Source organism: Aplysia californica, unplaced genomic scaffold (genome assembly GCF_000002075.1).
Source record: "Aplysia californica isolate F4 #8 unplaced genomic scaffold, AplCal3.0 scaffold00400, whole genome shotgun sequence".
NCBI classification, from domain to species: domain Eukaryota; kingdom Metazoa; phylum Mollusca; class Gastropoda; order Aplysiida; family Aplysiidae; genus Aplysia; species Aplysia californica.
The window spans coordinates 54,529-72,974 of record NW_004797670.1 but is presented as its reverse complement, the minus strand read 5'-3'; the positions used below and the strand labels follow the sequence as shown (position 1 = coordinate 72,974).

Here is an 18,446-nt window from a genome sequence, read left to right as displayed (position 1 = left end):
GTGTATATGTGTGAGTTTATGTGCTACTGTGGGTGTATGTGTTTGTATGCTTGTGTGTGTTTGTATGTGTGACTATGCATGTGTTGACATATGTGTATAGACGAATGAGAATAAATTGTTAAAGGCTAAAAGTTTTAGGGTACTGTTTGGAGGTATGCCTTCTTTACCTTCCCCCTATGGTTTCTGTCTGTATGTTTTGCTTTTTACATGCACTTCGTAAATGCTGTTGTGTTGATGAGCTCAACATATTTGTTTTGTGTCTGCCTCTTATCCTAGAGTAGGCAGGAGGATGTGGTATACTTTATTTGTATTTGCTTGAAACATTCAGGTTTGCGAACACTGTGTATTGCGATGGTGGAGATAGAGCCAGAGGTCTATGAAGACTGGGCAAACACATTCTACAAAGCTAGCACAGCCATACAGAACAGGGAGCAGAAGCTGGAGGAGGCAGCTGAGCTGATCGAGAGGGTAGGTGTTTACATTAGTGTGTTATTTCGTTTGCCCGTAACTGCTTATGATCAGCGTCTGTGGTGTAGCAGTTAGGCACTTTGCTGTCACTCACAAAAGATATGAGTTTGATTCCCGAAAGGGGAGAATTTTTATCCAGTATCTCGTTCTTTCTGCTGGGATGTTGCACGCCAGAAACCCGAATTCAAATTCCCTGTGGAGACAATTTGTAGTGAGCATCACAGTCGTTCTTTGGGATGTGTATCCCTCTCACCCTGGATTGGCTCCCACAGTCAGAGTTGAAGCCCGCCTCATAAATAATCTAAATTGTGTTGATGGAACCGTAAAAACATCTACTTCTTAAAAATTAAAATCTTTGTTAAATTTGTTTCTAATGTTATTTATCTCTTGATCCCCAGAATCTGGTACTTTTGGGCGCTACAGCCATTGAGGATAAACTACAAGACGTAAGTATATGCTGGAGATGTGAGTGTGACCAAGCTCACTGTTTCAGACTTGACACAGTCAAACCTGCACTGCCGGTCACCTATTTAAGACAATCACCTGTACAAACATCTACTCCCCACTTTTCCCCTTGCATTTCATCTATATTATAATAGCACTTTCCAAGACATTCACTGAGAACCTCATTTTTTAATTTAATTTTTTTTGTGATCCACATATTCCCATATATCATTTCTTGTGATTAGCAGCCACAGTGATTGTCTTTTTATACATGTGTTCTTATGTCAGATTAGGGACACATCATATTTGAAAGGAACGTTGTTCATTGAATAGGTTGGTATGCATGAACCCTTTCATTGTGTTAGCTGTCAAAATCTTTTTAAAATTCTGTTGTGAAGGGCCTAGAGCCGCCAGGGAGTGGACGCTATAGAAGTGATCTTTATTGTTATCTTTATTATTCTCCTATGTTGCCGTGTGTCTTCTTTACTTTCTCTCTGTTGTTTCTGTCTATCTGTCTTACTTTCCCCATTACTAACTGACCATTATTGTGTGGATGTGCTTCTTTTTACTCAAACAAAACAAAAACGTGTGCTGCAGGGTGTTCCTGAGACCATTGACACGCTGGCCAAAGCTGACATCAAGATCTGGGTCCTCACTGGGGACAAACAGGAGACAGCCATAAACATTGGTCAGTCTTTACTCTAACAACTTATGTGCATGCTGAAATGTAACCAGATGTATCATTTTCTTGTTTGTTGTGTACCAGCCACTGGCACATCTGACTGAGACATCCATTGTGGATATTTCCAGAATGTTCGAAGGAAATGTGGTATTAAGGCTTTTTTTTTTTCAATGATGTATAATTTCTTGTTTGTAAGTCGTCTATTCTACAAACACAACTGATCTTGATTTTTGTTGTAAATTAAAATATTATTTATGAAAGCTTCTTTCGAGAACGTTGGAAGGATTTGGGTTGTGTTTCTGTTCTTGCGGAAGTCTTTATGGAAATCTTACTTGACCTGGAGGCATCCATAAGAGATAAAGTTTATATTCCTTTTGTTGCTTCTTTTTTCATGTATGTCCCCAGTATCTCAGCTATTTACTCCATTGTGCTGCAGTCTGGTGTAGTGGTTAGGCACTTTTCAGTCACAAGTAGAAGACCCAACTTCAATTCCAATGTGGGGAGATCTTTTATTATCTGTCTTTTTGCTGGGACGTTGTATCCCTCTCAGCCCGGGTTAGCCCTGACAGGCCGAGTCGAAGCCAATCTCCAAAACAGAGTAAATTGTATCAGTGGGAGTGTAAAAACATACACATGTGTAAAAAATGTTAACATGATTGTGTTTACTGATTGGAATGAGAACTAACTTTCCTTTTCTTGACCTCCCATCTCAACAGGATATTCCTGCAAACTTCTGAACCAAGGCATGGACTTGATTGTAGTAAATGAAGAATCTCTTGATGTAAGTTATATACACATTAAAGCTTCTGCTTAGATTTTGTGTTACCTTCAAAAGACGTTACTATGTTGGAAAAGTTACTGTTAAAAGTTACCAGAAATGCATTATCAGAACTGTCTATACAGTGTCTGTGTATAGTAGAGCATTAAAATCTTGTTAAAAAAACAACATAACGTTAAATGTTTTATTTTCCTTATATTTTATTTTCTATAACCAATGAGCCATGGGTCCCCTTTATAAATGGTATTTTTGTGTCCATGAGAATATTGCTTTCTCTCAAAAAAATAAATGAACTAAGTTGCTTAAGTTGTTTTGTTTTGGGGGTTTTTCCTTATTGTAGTCTTTATTTTGATCCTTTCTGTTTTCATCTGTCTCAGGCTACTCGAGATGCTTTGGTCCGGCACAAGGCGGAGTTTGGAGAATTACTGGGGAAAGAGAACCTTGTTGGCTTCATCATTGATGGACAGGTAACCATGCTGCAGGGTCTGGGTATTCCTTGCAAACCATAACTTTGCAGACTGTTTAATTGTGCTAAGCCCATAAAGCAACATTTTTCAGGATATAATAGAAAACAAACTGTTTCATTCTTTAATTGCACCTACTTTATGTATCTTTTATTGCTTTTTTCAACATTTAGAATTTGAATTTTGAGAAAATATTTCTTGAGTGCATGCAACTGACTACTGTTACCACAGATTGAGAAAATGTTATAAAATGAAATGTCTAAATTTTGGGTTTATTGCTGCACCTAAAAAGCTGGCTAACAGTAATTGTTTTACACCCCATTTGTTATAATCTGAGCATTTGCTTTGCCCTGGTTGCTTTGGCCCTGCCTGTCAGGACAAACCACGGAAGCATGTTCAAAGTAGAGATGAAAATACTCGATAGAAAAAATTTTCTCTCTCACTCAGGAATAGAATTCAGGTATTCTGTGTGCAATGGCAAAGAGCCTAACGGCTACACCACAGACACAAAAACCGGTATTGAGTGATATAATCCATGGAAGTGCTCTCATGTGTGTTATCATGCTTTTTCCTCATTAATTTATTAGCAACATCGTGTAACTGATGTCATATTTTGTCTGTGGTTCTCCCCATTTTGATGTCAAATTGGCTGTCAGGTAAAAATAATTTGCAACTTCTCTCCTGGTGTCAGTCATGTGCCATTGCCTATCTGGCAGGGGGGTTGGTAACTTCTATGTGCTGTTTATCTCATCCCATCTGTCACTTTTTATGTGGATCAGTTATGATAGGTTTAATCTAGTAAAAAGTAGTGAAACCCCAGAGTTCTGACAGCGTTTGAAATCACCTTTTTGTGTTTGGTGGAGACTGAGACTTGTACAAATAAAGAATTGGCTTTTTTATGCCTGAGTAGCGCTCACTGGGTGTTGCTGATATTGAGCTTGTCGGTGGTTGGTGGGTGCCCTGGTATGGTTTGCTCCATCTATACTATCAAACTTTTATTGTCCTTATCTCTCCTTCTTTTTTTATGTTACTGTCTTGTAGCACCTCTAAACCTCGACACTTCTTTGAACTAAATATGTTGTAAATGCCGTTACTAAAACAAAAAACTGATTTTAAACTTATGTGAATACCGAAGAAAACTGCACCTCCCCTGACTTTCAATTGCGACAGAGGATGAAAAAGTAAGAAGACAAAAGCTTTAATAAAATGAATGCCACTTAAAACTTTAAAGTGCTGTCTGAAGTTGCGAACAACCTTTAGAAGTACATTTCTCATACCTGTTTTCTTACATCATTTTTCTTTCCTCAGAGTTTGAAATATGCCCTGAGCTGTGACTGCCGACAAGACTTTCTAGACATTGCGCTCAGCTGCAGGGCTGTTATATGCTGCAGGTGAGTACAGATATTTTAAATTATCCCTACTTTTCTTATATTTTTCTACGTACTTGACTACATCTTGTTGGTTTTTTGGCTAAAAACATTAGCTCTTCTCATGCTAAAAACTCAAAGGAGACTCAAATACAATCGAACTTGCTCTAACGGCCTCCTGTTCAAGACAATTACCTGTACAAACAATCACTTTCTATTTCCGCATTGCATTTTTAGCAACACATTCATGCTCATTAGTCTCAATTAAATGGGTTAGTGCTTTTTTAAATGAATTTGTAACTTATTTTTATAAGTGTCCAGTTGTCTTTGTATGCAGTTTCCTCTTTATTTTATGCCTATTTAGAGTTATTACTGCTTTGTTCATATTAATTTGTTCTCTCTATCAGGGTGTCGCCTCTGCAAAAGGCGGAGCTGGTAGAGCTGGTAAAGAACTCGCAGAAGGCCATTACCCTGGCCATTGGGGACGGGGCCAATGACGTGGGCATGATACAGGTGAGGACTCTGCATCTCTTCACCTGCTCTTTCAACATTAATTCTTTTACTTGGAAGAGAAGAGACGAGCACCTGACAGACCCAGTTGTAGAGCAGCAGTCACAGAAAGCAGGAAGTCAAATGAGTTTTCACGAATTACAAATGCTGAAGCCAAGATAGAATCCCGCAGGCTCCGTGTACCCTCAATGGCAAATGAAGCTTTTAAATGCTCCAAATGTGGCAAACTCTTCTCTGCCAGAATTGGTCTCATTGGTCTTAGCAGAAGCCACAAGTCATCTTAATCCTTATTTCTTCTTTATTGTGTAAGAAACATTCTCCTCTGCAGATGCACTGTTCATCGTCAGACATAGACTGACTAACTTATTATTATTACATGTATTATTGTTCTTACTCTTATTCTTATTTTTCTTATTATTATTATTAAGTATCAACTGCTCTTATTTCAAATGACTGCAGGTCTTATCTCACTATTTGTCTAGTGTTTTACTGTTACTTACAAAGACAGGAATTTTCTCCCTATTCTCAAGTATGGGAAAGCAAAGACCACAAGTAGCTTTATGCATACTTAGTCCAGTCCATTTCTGTATACAAACTGAGCTATTTTTTTTATCATGGCCCGTTTTACTCATGTTTGTTGGTGGTTGGTGGATACTCTGGTGTGTTTTGCTCCTTCTTTCCTGTCAAACGTCTATTGTCCTTATCTCTCCTCCTTCTTATATTTGTATGTTGCTCTCAAGTGACACCTCTAATCTTCGACTCCTATATATGACTTTATTGTGTTGCAAGTGGCGTAAAGTAAAGCTCATGATTGCTCATTTGTTCTTCTCCAGGCGGCTCACGTGGGCGTGGGGATTAGTGGTGAAGAAGGCATGCAGGCTGCCTGTGCCTCAGACTACTCTATAGCTCAGGTGAGGTGGAGTGTGCACTTAAGGATGCCATTTCTCAGTTTTCTTTAAGCGTTTTGTCTTTTCTTTCTTTCTTTCTTTCTTTTTCTTTTTTCTTTTTCTTTTTTCTTTTTCCTTTTTTTTTTCCAACTGAAATTAATTTTTGAAAATAGTTATTCTCAGCTTTTTTTTTTCTCTGTTTGATCCTGTTTGAGTTACTTGAATGTAGAACTGGGGTCTTTGGAAGACAGGGTGCTCCATGCTTCCTCACCCCTCTTCATGAGGGTGCATTTCAGTGTGGGCAGGCTGATTGTCTCCATCATCAGCTAATGATCCTGTATGAGCTGTCTATTGACTGTCATTTTGTGTACAAACACAAATTTTGTAGATTTTTTCTGTTATTTTCTCAAAATCCCAGTGATATCCTTGTGATCCTTTCGTTTGGCCTTTTGTTGTAACATTTTAGTTAGGCCTGTCTGTGGGTGGTTGGCGAATGCTCTGATGTGGTCCTCTTCTTTTGCCTCTTTTCCAATGTTATTCTTTCCCTGATCTGTTCTGCCTTTCTGCACCATGTAGCTGTTGGTGAGTGGGCCTGTCGTTGACTACAGTATTCTCTCACTTCCACTCACAGACCACCCTGAAAAACATTGCTTGAATACAATTGTGTCAAATTAGTAACCGTGTTTCTTGTCTACTCTGTAATGTTATACTTTTAATTTAGATAGTGGGTGTGGTGGGTGCTCTGATTTGGTTTGTTCCTTCTTTCCTATCAAACATCTATCGTCCTTATTTCTCCCTTTTTAGTGTTTGTTTTTCTTTTATAACATCTACCCCCCAGGGCACTGCCACTGACTGTAGTGTCTTTGGGCCATTCACAAAGGGGGGGACATTTCTCGTTCAAGCATAGTAGAATTGTAAATGGGCTGACTCATGTCACGCTCATAACTGTGCCTGATCTGCTGCTTTTTCTTTCCTGATCCTTACTATTGTCGATTTCCTCTACTTCTTTTGTATGTTTGTCACTCTCTTGTGACCTGCTATTTTGGGGTGCCTTGATAGTCAAAGCAGACCTTGTGCTGTTGAAGCTAGAGAGGTGAACGTCTAAGTCTGATTCCCTGTAAAGACTTCTCTGTTGACATCCACCCCTTGGCGCTCATATGACCTTATGCAGTTGCGAGCGCTGTAAAACCCTCTACTATAAAAAATAAAAAATTTTTTTATAACATTTCTAATCCTCGGCACTTATATGACCTAATTGTTTTGCACATGTCGGAAAACTCTAAATTAAACTTTAGTTTAGATTGGCTATAAGTTTAAACGGTCATCTTGACTTGTTGGGAAAAAATCCTTCACAGTTCATATCCTGTCCCCATAAAGTTGGCAAAGAACAGTCAGTGTTTTTTGTTTGTTTAGTTGGTTGGTTTGTTTTGGGTTTTTTGTTTGGGGGGGGGGGGGAGTTATTCCCCTGAGGACTGTATTGATATACTTCTTTTTAACTTTGAATTTAGCCTGAATTTTTTGTCCTTTCACTGATGATAAAGGCTTCACTTGAAGGGTCTGCTTTTTATGTTTGTTATTGCCGTTGTCTTGACCTGTGGCTAGTGAATTTAGTTGCTACCATAGCGGCCTGCTGTGGACTACAACTCGTCAACTTTTTTGTCCTTTCAGTTTCGCTACTTACAAAAGCTGCTGCTGGTACATGGTGCCTGGAGCTACAGCCGTGTCTGCAAGCTCATTCTGTACAGTTTCTACAAGAACATTTGTCTATACCTCATTCAGGTGAGAGAAAACCATCTTTTTTTTTTCTCTCTTGATTTTTTATTTAAAATGAAATAATGGTTAAAAAAAAAAAAGAACACATGGGTTGATTCAGATAAAAGATTCAAAATGCCTTTATTTCTGTTTCTGAGAAGTACATCATGAAATTTTCGGTAGTTTCAATTAAAACCAAGGAAAAAATGAAACCATTTTAATTTGGGCCTCTTCTGCTCTTTGGTAAGTCAGTTCTAATTATGATTTGAAAACTATGGTAAAAAGATTTAAGTAAAAATTTTCAGAATGAGATCTCTGAAATCAAGTCAATATATAATTTTCACGGCATACTGTGTTTGATTTGTTAAAGATCTAAAACAATTTTTTTTAATGAAACTAAAAACTTACAGCATTGTTAAAGTATGATTGCTGTGTATGTGTTTTTGATTTTGGGTTTTGCACTTTGCCAATTAATCCTTACAGTCATTGGTTTTTTTCCCAGTGTCAGCTGATGCCCTCATGCATTGTTTTATTTCTTTTTTTTTCTATGTCCTATATGATCTAGGCTATCGCAATTTATGTGCCTTTCAATTTAAGATCTTGTTCTTCAGTTTGTAAGGAAAACTGACAGTGACTGTTGTGTGACCGATTAGAGATCTTTTGAGTCATTTTCTCTCATCCTTATTTTTTTGTATGTTTCAGGTGATATGTTGAGATATGTCGATTGACCCGACCATGACTCATATGTGCAATTTTAACAACCTGACCGTTTCTATTGCTGTTTCAGTTTTGGTTTACAGTAGAAAATGGATTTTCAGGCCAAGCCCTGTTTGAGAAGTGGACTCTGGGATTGTACAATGTGGTATGTGGCTCGGCGCCTCAGCTGAGCCCATACTCAGTCTCTGTGTTGTGCTTAGACATTTCCTTCCTCAGTGTTCTCAGCTCTTATATTTTTGAACTTATCATGTGGGTGTTTTTTTGTCTCACAGATATAGTACAGTTTTTTCTTCAGTTTTCATTTTTAGAATTCATCGGTGTCATCAAATCCTTGTGCTCGTGCAACCCTAGACAGATGTGTTTTTTTTTCCCTATTTTTTTTCTTTTTGTTATCTGATTTTTTAAACCCATATTTCACTCATTTATTAAGTGGTCTCAAGTCTTCTTTGTCTTATCTTCCAACTTAGAAAACTGTAGACAGTAGTTAATGCTTAGATGATGCGGGTTATTTTTTGGTGTACTTTGTCACTTTGTCAAATCTCATGTTTGCACTCTGTGCCATAGAGCATCGGAAGCATGATCAGTTTCTAGCCCAGAGTAGTTCACACATTGTTTACATTATTTATTTTTTTAAAATCACATTCAGCACAGATTAAGTCAGCACCAAAAGCCTGCATGCTCCAACGCTGATCAGTCACTTCAATGTTTCCAGATCACTTGACTTAATCACCTACAGCATTTTTTTTTTAAAACATGTATGTATGTTATAATGTTTTTTGTTATAATGTACATACAAAGTAGAAACACAATTTTTTTCAAAGCGAAGGGTTCATTTTAAAAATTATTAACGATACTTCTGTAAGCTCAGAGTTAATAAGATTAAATTAGTTAAGTTTTTTTACATGAAAAATTGTATAAAGGTTGGAGTTCATGGGATATTTTTGTTTGATCAGTGAGCCGACTTTTTATAAGGAAAACACAAAACTGGTTTAATGAAAATTCAATGGCTCTTCAATAATATAAGAGTCTTCATTTAACACTTCAGAGATTTTCATTGTGCAGGATCATGCCGTCTGAAAAATATTGCAGTACAAAAGGGCGAGAGCTCTATTTTAAACCACAGTTTCCAAAATGTGTAGATTTATGACTTGACAAAAGTGTCGTAAAGCATGGCTGATTTAGAACAAATAGTGTTGCCTCAGCGATTTTTTTACATGGTAGTGTTTTTTTTGGTTTCTTTTAAAGCTGCCCTGAAAGGGATGAATAATAAAGCTCTGTTACAGTGACAATGTTGCAAGTTAGCTCTTAGAAGTGTTGACAATGAGAGTCTTCTAGAAAATGGTTTCTGGTGTAGTAGTTTGTAAAAGAAATTATAAAGGTCTTAATCATGATTTCTTTTGAAGTAGCTTACATCTTTAGATGTAAACTTGAGATGAAGATTGCCTTTCTCTTGTAATGTCTTTTTCGTTGTACCTTTCCTTTCTCTCTCTATCTCTCTGTGTCTCTCTCTCTCTCTCTATCTCTTTGTGCCTTTTTCTCTCTCTGTCTCTCTCTCTCTCTATCTATCTCCCTTTCTCTCTCTTGCTTGGAAAAAAGAAAAGAGAAAACTTAGGAGAATACCTACCCAAAATTGAGGGTTCGAAAGTAACCTTTGTGTCTAAATTGCTCTAGCATTTTTCCTAACAGGCACTCGAACAGATCAGCCACTTGTAGCCCTATGTCATAACTTTTTCCCCTGATCAGTACAGTCTGTTGTCCAGTGGTGATCCAATAGACCAATACATTACTCTACTGTTATTGCTGGTTTGCTGGTGCGCTAGAATATCCCTCCTTCCCCCCAGCCCCCTTTTCCACCCATCTGAAGTTGGGTTTCATAATTATTGTTAACAAGTAGCAAGTGTCAAATTAGCTGTTCTCAAATTTTTCTCAAATGCATCTTACATGTAGTTCCAGTGTTCTGTGGAGTGATGATGTCTAAATGATAATTGACTAAAGTCCCTAAAGCCAATGAGCTTGGGCGCAGGGTTGTTTCAGAATATGAAGCTATGCTCTTGAAATACAAAAGAGCATACTCTTTAAGTATTTGTGTATCTTTGCAATATTCTCTACACTAACTGCACATGTGGGCAAGTAGTCCTTTGAGAACACCCCCCCCCCCCCAAAAAAAAGCATCAATTTGTTAGTGGTTGGAGGTTGCTACTAATAGGTCCTGCTTCTGAACCATTCCTCTTTTATTTCTGTCTGTCTTGTCTGACCTTTTTCCAGATCTAGAGATGGATGTCATTGTGTCGATTTGCATCTCTTTGCTCAAACAAACCAGCAAGCAAACGTCGACTGTGGCAAAGATGTGATTATAAGTTTGGCAATGTTAGGAAAAAAGTGTAGGGTTGGTTGGTCTGAGAAATTGTGTGTTTTCTGCCAAATGTCGATTGAGTTAGGATTTTTCCCGGTCTCCATCCCTTTACCCCCCCCTGTAATGACAGATGCCATTTTTTGTTTAAGTGTCATGTCATGATGTCAGTTCCATGTTATTATGTAGCATGATGTCTCCAGATTGTCTTCCACTCCTATGTGTTAGTTTTCATTTGGCTTCCCTTCCCTCCCCTTCATCAGTTTGTTCTGTGTGTCTGCCCTTTTGAGGCAGAATATTGTTTGTTGTTTGTTGGGTTTTTGTTCTGTGAACAGGGTGTTTGGCAATTTGCATATTCTTTTGAATTAAAATTAAAATTAGTTTGAAAATCAGTACTTTGAAACTGACAATTGCTCTAACGGCCACCTGTCCAAGAAAATCATGTGTACAAACAACCACTTCCCACTTCCCTCCTTCTGTTTTTTCCCCCCTACATTTTAATGACATTGTCCGTCCAAGATGTTCATATGTCTAAGGCAACCACTTTTCTCCTTGACAAATGAATGGTCGCTTGGACAATTTATTTAGCCACTCTTGAATCCTAATGGTATGCCTCTGGCTGAATGATTAAATTGACAGGACATTTAAGTATGCACTTGCAAGCTCTTCACACATTTAGTCTCGTGCTGTGAAGAGCTGTTTCCTTCCACGTGCATGTCCTGCCGAGAATTCTGCAATTGTCATACCCATCTCATCCTCCCATTTTAAAAAAAAATCTGTTCGTCAGGAAGAGACGTGGTGCTGTTAAGGAAACCTCCTTTCATTTTACATTTTCCTCTAATCTTTCCGCCTTGTTGTGAGACCATCGGGCAAACTTTGCACTCCGTTTAAACTTTACATCAAGCTCAGAAAGACTAATAAAATGTTTGTCTTCAGTGGAGAAAACTATCGAATAACGAGGTGTCCTCTTTCAGCAAGGGGGAAAGCTTGACTGCAGTGAGACGGGTGTTATAATGGTGCAGAATATCAACAGTTGGTGTAAAAGATTGGTGACTTCCCTGGGAGTGAAACACTTTTGCCCTTCCTTTGGGTGTAAGGTGTTCATGCTTTGCAGCCAAGATTTTACAGAGAGCAAAGAGCAGCGGTTGTGACAGTTTTCAGTCTAAAAGCATTAGTTTATAGTTGAAGTTATTTGACTCAAACTTGAGAGAGTGCTTAAGTGGCCCACATTTCTCAAATGATCAAGTTGAATGTTACTGAAAGAGGATGGCTGGTTGCTAGGTATTTTTCTTTACCTAAAAACAAATGTTCTTTATAGTTCCTCTTTGAGATTGTTGTAAAGTTTGTGATTCCTGTAGAAGAAACATGTTTTGTTCTATGGTTTATAGAGTCTGAGACAAAAATATAAGATGATCACAATATAGTATCATCGCCCCCACCCCCCCAAAAAAAAAAAAAAAAATTTAAAAAAAATAATAACATTGCCTCTTAGATGTTGGGCCAGTATGTGACCTCGGCATGCCCCACGCCTCGCGTTCGTACAAAATACAATCATTAGAGGTGCTACTTATGGACAAAATTCTTGGATCCAGAAAGACCTGCAGTGGTTGCATCTATTCCACTTTTATGATGTTCGCATTTTTTAAAATGAGGATCCAGTTGTGGAAATCTTTGTGGCACCTTAAAGTTTTTTTTGTATGAACGTTTTCTGCAGCTGTGTCTCTGTCTTGACAACAGATTAAAATGTATGTGTGTCTGTATGTTTGTTTGTTTGTTTGTTTTGATGTGTGTATTATACCTAATGTTGTGTAGCAACGAGAGGATCTTTGTTTTGGGTTTGATCAAGTCTTTGTTGTGCTCCCCTCCCTCGATACAGTTTTGGTTTCAACTCAGCAATGGCTATTCAGGCCAGATTCTTTTTGAACGCTGGACCCTGGGCCTCTACAATGTGGTATGTATTTCCTGGCGACAGGACGTTTCATGAAGCGCTCATCATAATAATAGTCAACACTTGTCGGTCAGTAGGTCCCTGGCTTTTAATCAGAAAAGATCCTATAAAGATCTTGTTTTAAAAACCAAATTGGAGGGATGCAGATATTACGCTTTAGAAAAGAAGTCAAAATAGATTTAGTAATTCAAAAGGCTTGAATATCTGAATTTTTAAAAAAAAAGGTTAAGTAAGAAAAAAAAAAGAAACTGAAATTTTTGTTGAGTATTGAATTATTTGTTTGTGTGTAGTTATGAACAATTGTAGGTTCTAGTCTGTTCCTTCCATTTCTCTTTCAGTAATGGAATAAATCAGTTTTATTTGTTTAGCAGAATTAATCTGAGGATCTGGTCAGTTCCACTGAAAAAGTCCTTCTGTTTCTCCTTTCTACTGGCCTCTCTACCACTGGCATTGTAGGGACGGATGGGAAACTCGGTGGCAAATAGTTGTGATTGCGACTACTTTTTAGTGTATGTTATTCCTCTACCTCCAAACTAAGTATGTCTGCGTGCATGTTCTTTTCTACAAGTGGGTGCTGCTGTACTTCTCTTATACTTGAGTGCGTCAGTGTGGGTGGGTTTTGTTTTTTTAATCCTCATTTTGAGACAGCTTAACTTGAAGGGAAAGACAGTGAATCAGCAGTCAGCAGCCCATTTCATTCTGGAATCTTGTTTTCGTAACCTGTTCCCACCCTGTCTGATATTTTTCTTGTTCTGACAGATAGAGAAAAAATACTTTGCTGCATGAATTTTCCTTGGCATGAACATTTTTATAGAATTCATTCCACTGTTTCTTAACTATTGGTCACCTAGTGTTTTTGCAAGATTCAGTCATGCCGTGTTACTGTTTATTCTGTTTTCTACTTGTCTACTTTCCCAGTTATTGTTTGCACAAGAGACAGAAGGGAGTGTTTTATGTTTCTTTTAATTTGTATAAAAACAATTCGAACTAATGAAACGTCTTTAATTTCAAATGGTGTAAGTTCTAGTGTGACTAATCATGAACTTGAACAGTGCCTGAAAATTCAAGGTTTGAATCCATATGGAACCCAAATGTTCCTAATGATGAGAAGACATGGAAGTGTGCAGAATGCTCTGCAAAGTACCTTCATTGTGTTTGGTGGTGTAAAACTTTATTTTTTTTTATTTTTAAAGATTGAATAATCCTAACAAAAATACATGCCTCACAGTCACTATAGAGTGTGGTGTACTCTACTCAAGTAAACAGTAGCTGTACTCTGTGTTTGTAATGTTTGACTTGTGGTCAGCTGTCTTCACCCCCTACTCTGTCCCCCCCTTTGCATGTCTCGTATGTGTGTATTTACGTCCTATGTGTAGATTCCCCTCAGTGTGTGGTCTCTGTGTAGCCTGTCATATATCCCAGCCACTGTCTCCTTCAGTCGCCCGTAGATAGCGTGGCCATTTCCACATATAGACTTGGCTAGGACTGCACTGCTTGCAGCTTTTGTTCATTTCTCATGCGATACGACCATGTAAACAGTAATTAACCTTTTGTGTAAGGAGTTGTAAAACCTGTATGTGTGCTGTCTTTTCCACCTTCCTCTATCTCTAGGACCCTTTGTCCTGTTATGTAGATTTAAGTTTAATCCTTTGTACAGCATGTGAGAGACTGGAATGCATCCATTCTTTTTCCTTTAAAAAAAAAAACTTGTCTTGTTTTTCCAATCTATTTTCTCTTCTGGGTCAGTAAATTCTTTTCTGTCTCTGTCTGCCTGCCTGCCTGCCTGCCTGTCTGCCCGTCTGTCTGTCTGTCTATCTATCTGTCTGTGTGTCTGTCTGTCTGTCTGCCTGTCTCTCTCTCTCTCTCTCTCTCTCTCTCTCTCTCTCTCTCTCTCTCTCTCTCTCTCTCTCTCTCTCTCTCTCTCTCTCTTTCTCTCTCTCTTTCTTGCTCTTGCTCTTTTCTCTCCTACTCGTACTATCTCCCCCTCTCTCCCTCCCCCCCCCCCCCCCTCTTTCTGTTTATATCTGTTTGTTTCTCTCTTTTGGCTTTATCTCTTTCTGCTATCAGTGTACAGTCAGTCTGTCTTTGCTCTCTTCTTTATCATCTTTTCTTTTTTGTCTAAGGAGAGAATGTGTTTTAGTGTTGGAAATGAACTTTGTAAATATTAGTTTTAGCTGATCACTAGCAAATCAAGAGTCTTTAGATTTAGAATAGGAATTTTTGAAAGTGATAGTACTTTAATTGATAACTTTCAAGAAAGTTTCCTGTGCATAGTCATTTTAGCTACTTCTGTCTTGAAGCTCTATTTTCATTGTTTTTGGCACATCACTTTCTAGTCTATAAAGAATCAAGAATTAGAGATTTATAGACATGTGTAGACCTGATTCGTTTCCATTGCCAGTTTACGTGCCTCATATCATAAGAGATTCCTTTGTTTTATGGATACTTTTTTACTCTTAGCGTATAACTTTAATAGCCATGGATATTTTTGCCTTTGTTTTCCCCCCTCATATGATACAGCTTGACAAGCATGAACTTAGTTCTTTCTAATAGTCCAAAAGATTTGAAGACTTAATTAAGCTTAATGGCCCAAGTTGAGTCTGTCTTCTTTGCTTTTCTGATTGTTATTACCACTTGTGGTGTACTTGTGTGACCTTTGACCTGTCTGGTGTTGCGCAGATCTTTACAGCAGCGCCCCCTCTTGCCATGGGTCTGTTTGACCGCTACTGTTCAGCTGAGACAATGATGAATAACCCGGTCTTGTATAAAGACTCGCAGAACGGCAGACTCTTCAATGTTTTGGTGAGTTTGATTTGCAGCAGAGAGAGGGGTCTGGTCATTGTCAGACACTGATGGACAAACTGTTATTATTATTATTATTATTATTATTATTGTTATAATCTTCATCATCATCTTCATTATTATTATTATTATTGTTATTATTATTACGATTATTATCATTATAATCCATCTACTCTTTCTGTACAGTTGAACCTGTCCATAATGGTCGCGGAGAAAAATAAGTTATAGACAGCTGTCCACTGTCGACAGGGTCTGAGTTAAGGTCACCTACTAGACTAATTCTTAGTTTTGCCTCTCAATGACATTTCCTTCGTTAAAATTGTCATGTACTATAAGAGATTCTTTGCGTCGATTAAATGTACACAATCAGTCTGCGGATGAGTTTGCTGTAAAATGTTGAAGCAAGTGACTGCTATAAGCAGGTTTTTTAGGTGGACTTGTCTCGAAAATGACATACCATGGCCTTATTGGACAGGGACCGCTATGGACAGGATGGAAATATAGGAAATATGCAAGGATGTCACAGAATTTTCTGTGTGTTTAGTCTTTCAAATTGTTTTTTCTTTCCTTCACAGGTGTTCTGGATATGGATCGGTAATGCCATTTTCCACTCCATCATTTTGTTCTGGATGACAGTGGCCACTTTGAGTCAAGGTGAGCTTGCTTGAGGCTTGCGAGTGATAGTTTTGATTCTTGATGTGGTTGAAAAACTGTATGGCAGCATAGGCAGCTCCTTCTACATCTGTGACAGTGACGAGGAAGATGCTGAGCCAATCAGTCGGCTTGTCATTGTGAATGAGATACAGTTGGCCATATTTGGGGGGGGGGGTTTTCTTGTCAAATAATTGATATTGTCAATCATCATCATCATCATCATCATCATCATCATCATCATTGCCTTTTTCACAGCCTCAAACAAACACTTTCCACCATTCCTTATCCTGGGCTAGCCTCTTGATGTTATTTCTAGTCTGCCGCACTTTTCTGTACATCAATTTCTGTGACTCTTCTCCAAGTTCCACATGGTCTTCCCTTTGATCTTTCACCCTGTAGGTTCCAATCCAACACTTTCTTTGTTATGCAGCTGCCTGACTTCCAGAGAGTATGTCGAATCCATCATCACTGCCTTCTTCCCACCTCATTTCTGACTGGCTCTGTCTTTTTCTCCTTAACACTTCCTCATTGGTGGCCCTGTCTGTCCATCTGATCCTCAGTAACTTCCATAGACACTTATTCAAGAAAATGTGGATCCTCCTTATGCAAGTCTGAGATGTGTTCCATGTCTCACATATGTATAACAAGACTGATTTCACTTTGATTGTGTCAATAGAGCCGTAAAATTTGTACTCAAACTAACTCTTTTGTTTTCCCCATCGATCTCCCCAGATGTCGCCTTTTCAGATGGTAAAGTAGGGGATTACCTGTTCATGGGGAACTTTGTGTATACGGTGAGTAAGCCCAAATTACCTGGTTAAATACCTTTTGATGTTGGTATTTTGTTTTGCTTTGTGGCTTGTAAAATTATTACGTTTTTAATCAGAATTCGTTTCACTCAGGGTACTCATGTTCATAGATAGTTTGATGCTTTGATTTTCATTTTTGAGTGGAGTTCGGTGTAATATTTGTTTGTCTTTTGAATTTTTCTGGTCATGGCATGTGTGTTGATGCAGTATGGCTGGTGGTAATATTTAAATCTGAGGTGAAGGAAAAACCTGGTGTCAAAATCTGAAAATGGTGAACTGGGTAGTGTAGATTTTATTTAACCCCTTGACTGCTAACCATAGATATATACCCCACTTGTTAACAAAAATTCCACTGTGCTCAAGATCTCACGGTCACGATCTTTAACCAATGATTGTCGGCTTATTATAAGAGACAGTTAGGTAATTCTATAAATCAATAGAAATAGAGTGATGGCTTCATCCGTTGACAAGACATGCATAGAACAATCCATAATGATGTAAACAACTTGAAAAGTACTGAGATGGAACAAATTTTAATGTTCAGATTCTTTGTACCAGCTGTGATTGTCTCGCATGATATGCATAGACAGACATCATACTTAGTTTTGCTCTAGGTGATTCTTTTGTGATTCCTGGCATAGCAGCTTAAAAATAGACAGGATTGCTTTGCCAAGTGAAGACGGGGGATATTTATCTCTTTTCATTCAAAACTATAAAAGCAAAGATGACAACAAAATATAATATTGGTTTTCAAGGGCGTACCAGGTACTCCCACAGCACAAGAGATTAAAGAATGAAATTAGTATTGGAGAATATGCTAAAAATTATTCTGAATAGTTTTTTTTACATTGTTGTTTCTCTCTCTCTCTCTCTCTCTCTCTCTCTCTCTCTCTCTCTCTCTCTCTCTCGGTCGACAATTCAACTTGAGCTAAATAGTATAACGCAAAAGCATGCAATGTGGGGAGAAAAGATTCCATCTCTACACCAAATAAGCTTTGGCTTACAAGTATTATAGCAATAGCATTTATTAAAACCGAGCAACGGCTACATCCCGGCCTGCTTGGGGTCCTATGCAAGTCAGAACAAAATTTAAGCAATTTATCTGATCTAAAATTAGCATTACCGATTTGTTAAAATCGTCTAGGGACGTCAGAAGAACATTTCAGAACACTTAAAAGCGGGAGGTATTCCTTTCTCACCAATCTCAGGGTGACGATTAACTTAAAAGGCACAGTTGATCCTACTTTATGGAAGTTATTTCCCTTCAGCCTAAAACAATGACCAGTGCCAGTGCAGAATTTTTAATTAAATGCTATTTGACAGAAGATAATTGTTCTTTTAGAAGGCAGTTAGACTTTCCTCCATGAAGATGTGCTATCATTTTGGCACTATCCAACCCAATTCACCAAAATCAAATATGTTTGTGATTTTTTAAATTGAACTGTGCACATTTCGTAAATACGGTGTGCAATCGCCAATAAGAAGACCACTACGTTCACATGACATATAGGGTTCAGACATTATTAATAATTGTGAACGGGCAACAAACATGTGACATTCTAATGAAGAAAATCAGTGGCCTAATTGATAGTGTGTGTGTATTGAGCAGCGCCTTTTCCCGACCAAACCTGATCCGGTTTTATCATGTAGATCTGATACATTTGACCAATGGGTATCTCTTTATTGTGGTAGTTCTTATCAACCAGCTGCTATAATGTGCTGAGCCCAAAATGTTTTTGTTTTTTTAGATTACTGTTTTCTATTCTGCGGTGTCGGTTGCATGAGCTCTGGAAATATTTTGTCAAAATTCAAAT

The 18,446-nt window shown here is 38.1% G+C and overlaps 1 protein-coding gene across 3 annotated transcripts in view; it reads left to right on the top strand.

Moving 5' to 3' along the window:
- LOC101861828 (probable phospholipid-transporting ATPase IA) overlaps positions 1-18,446 on the top strand; it is a gene marked incomplete at its 5' end in the record, with an annotated part of 73,256 nt that overhangs the window by 29,631 nt on the left and 25,179 nt on the right. For 2 of the 3 annotated variants that reach the window (XM_035971227.1, XM_035971226.1), the window contains 13 exon segments: positions 329-468; positions 867-914; positions 1,510-1,600; positions 2,311-2,375; positions 2,750-2,839; positions 4,145-4,227; positions 4,611-4,716; positions 5,547-5,624; positions 7,269-7,379; positions 8,140-8,214; positions 15,047-15,169; positions 15,745-15,823; positions 16,556-16,617. In XM_035971227.1, the coding sequence (XP_035827120.1) occupies positions 329-468; positions 867-914; positions 1,510-1,600; positions 2,311-2,375; positions 2,750-2,839; positions 4,145-4,227; positions 4,611-4,716; positions 5,547-5,624; positions 7,269-7,379; positions 8,140-8,214; positions 15,047-15,169; positions 15,745-15,823; positions 16,556-16,617 (1,151 nt within the window). 3 annotated transcript variants of the gene reach the window in all.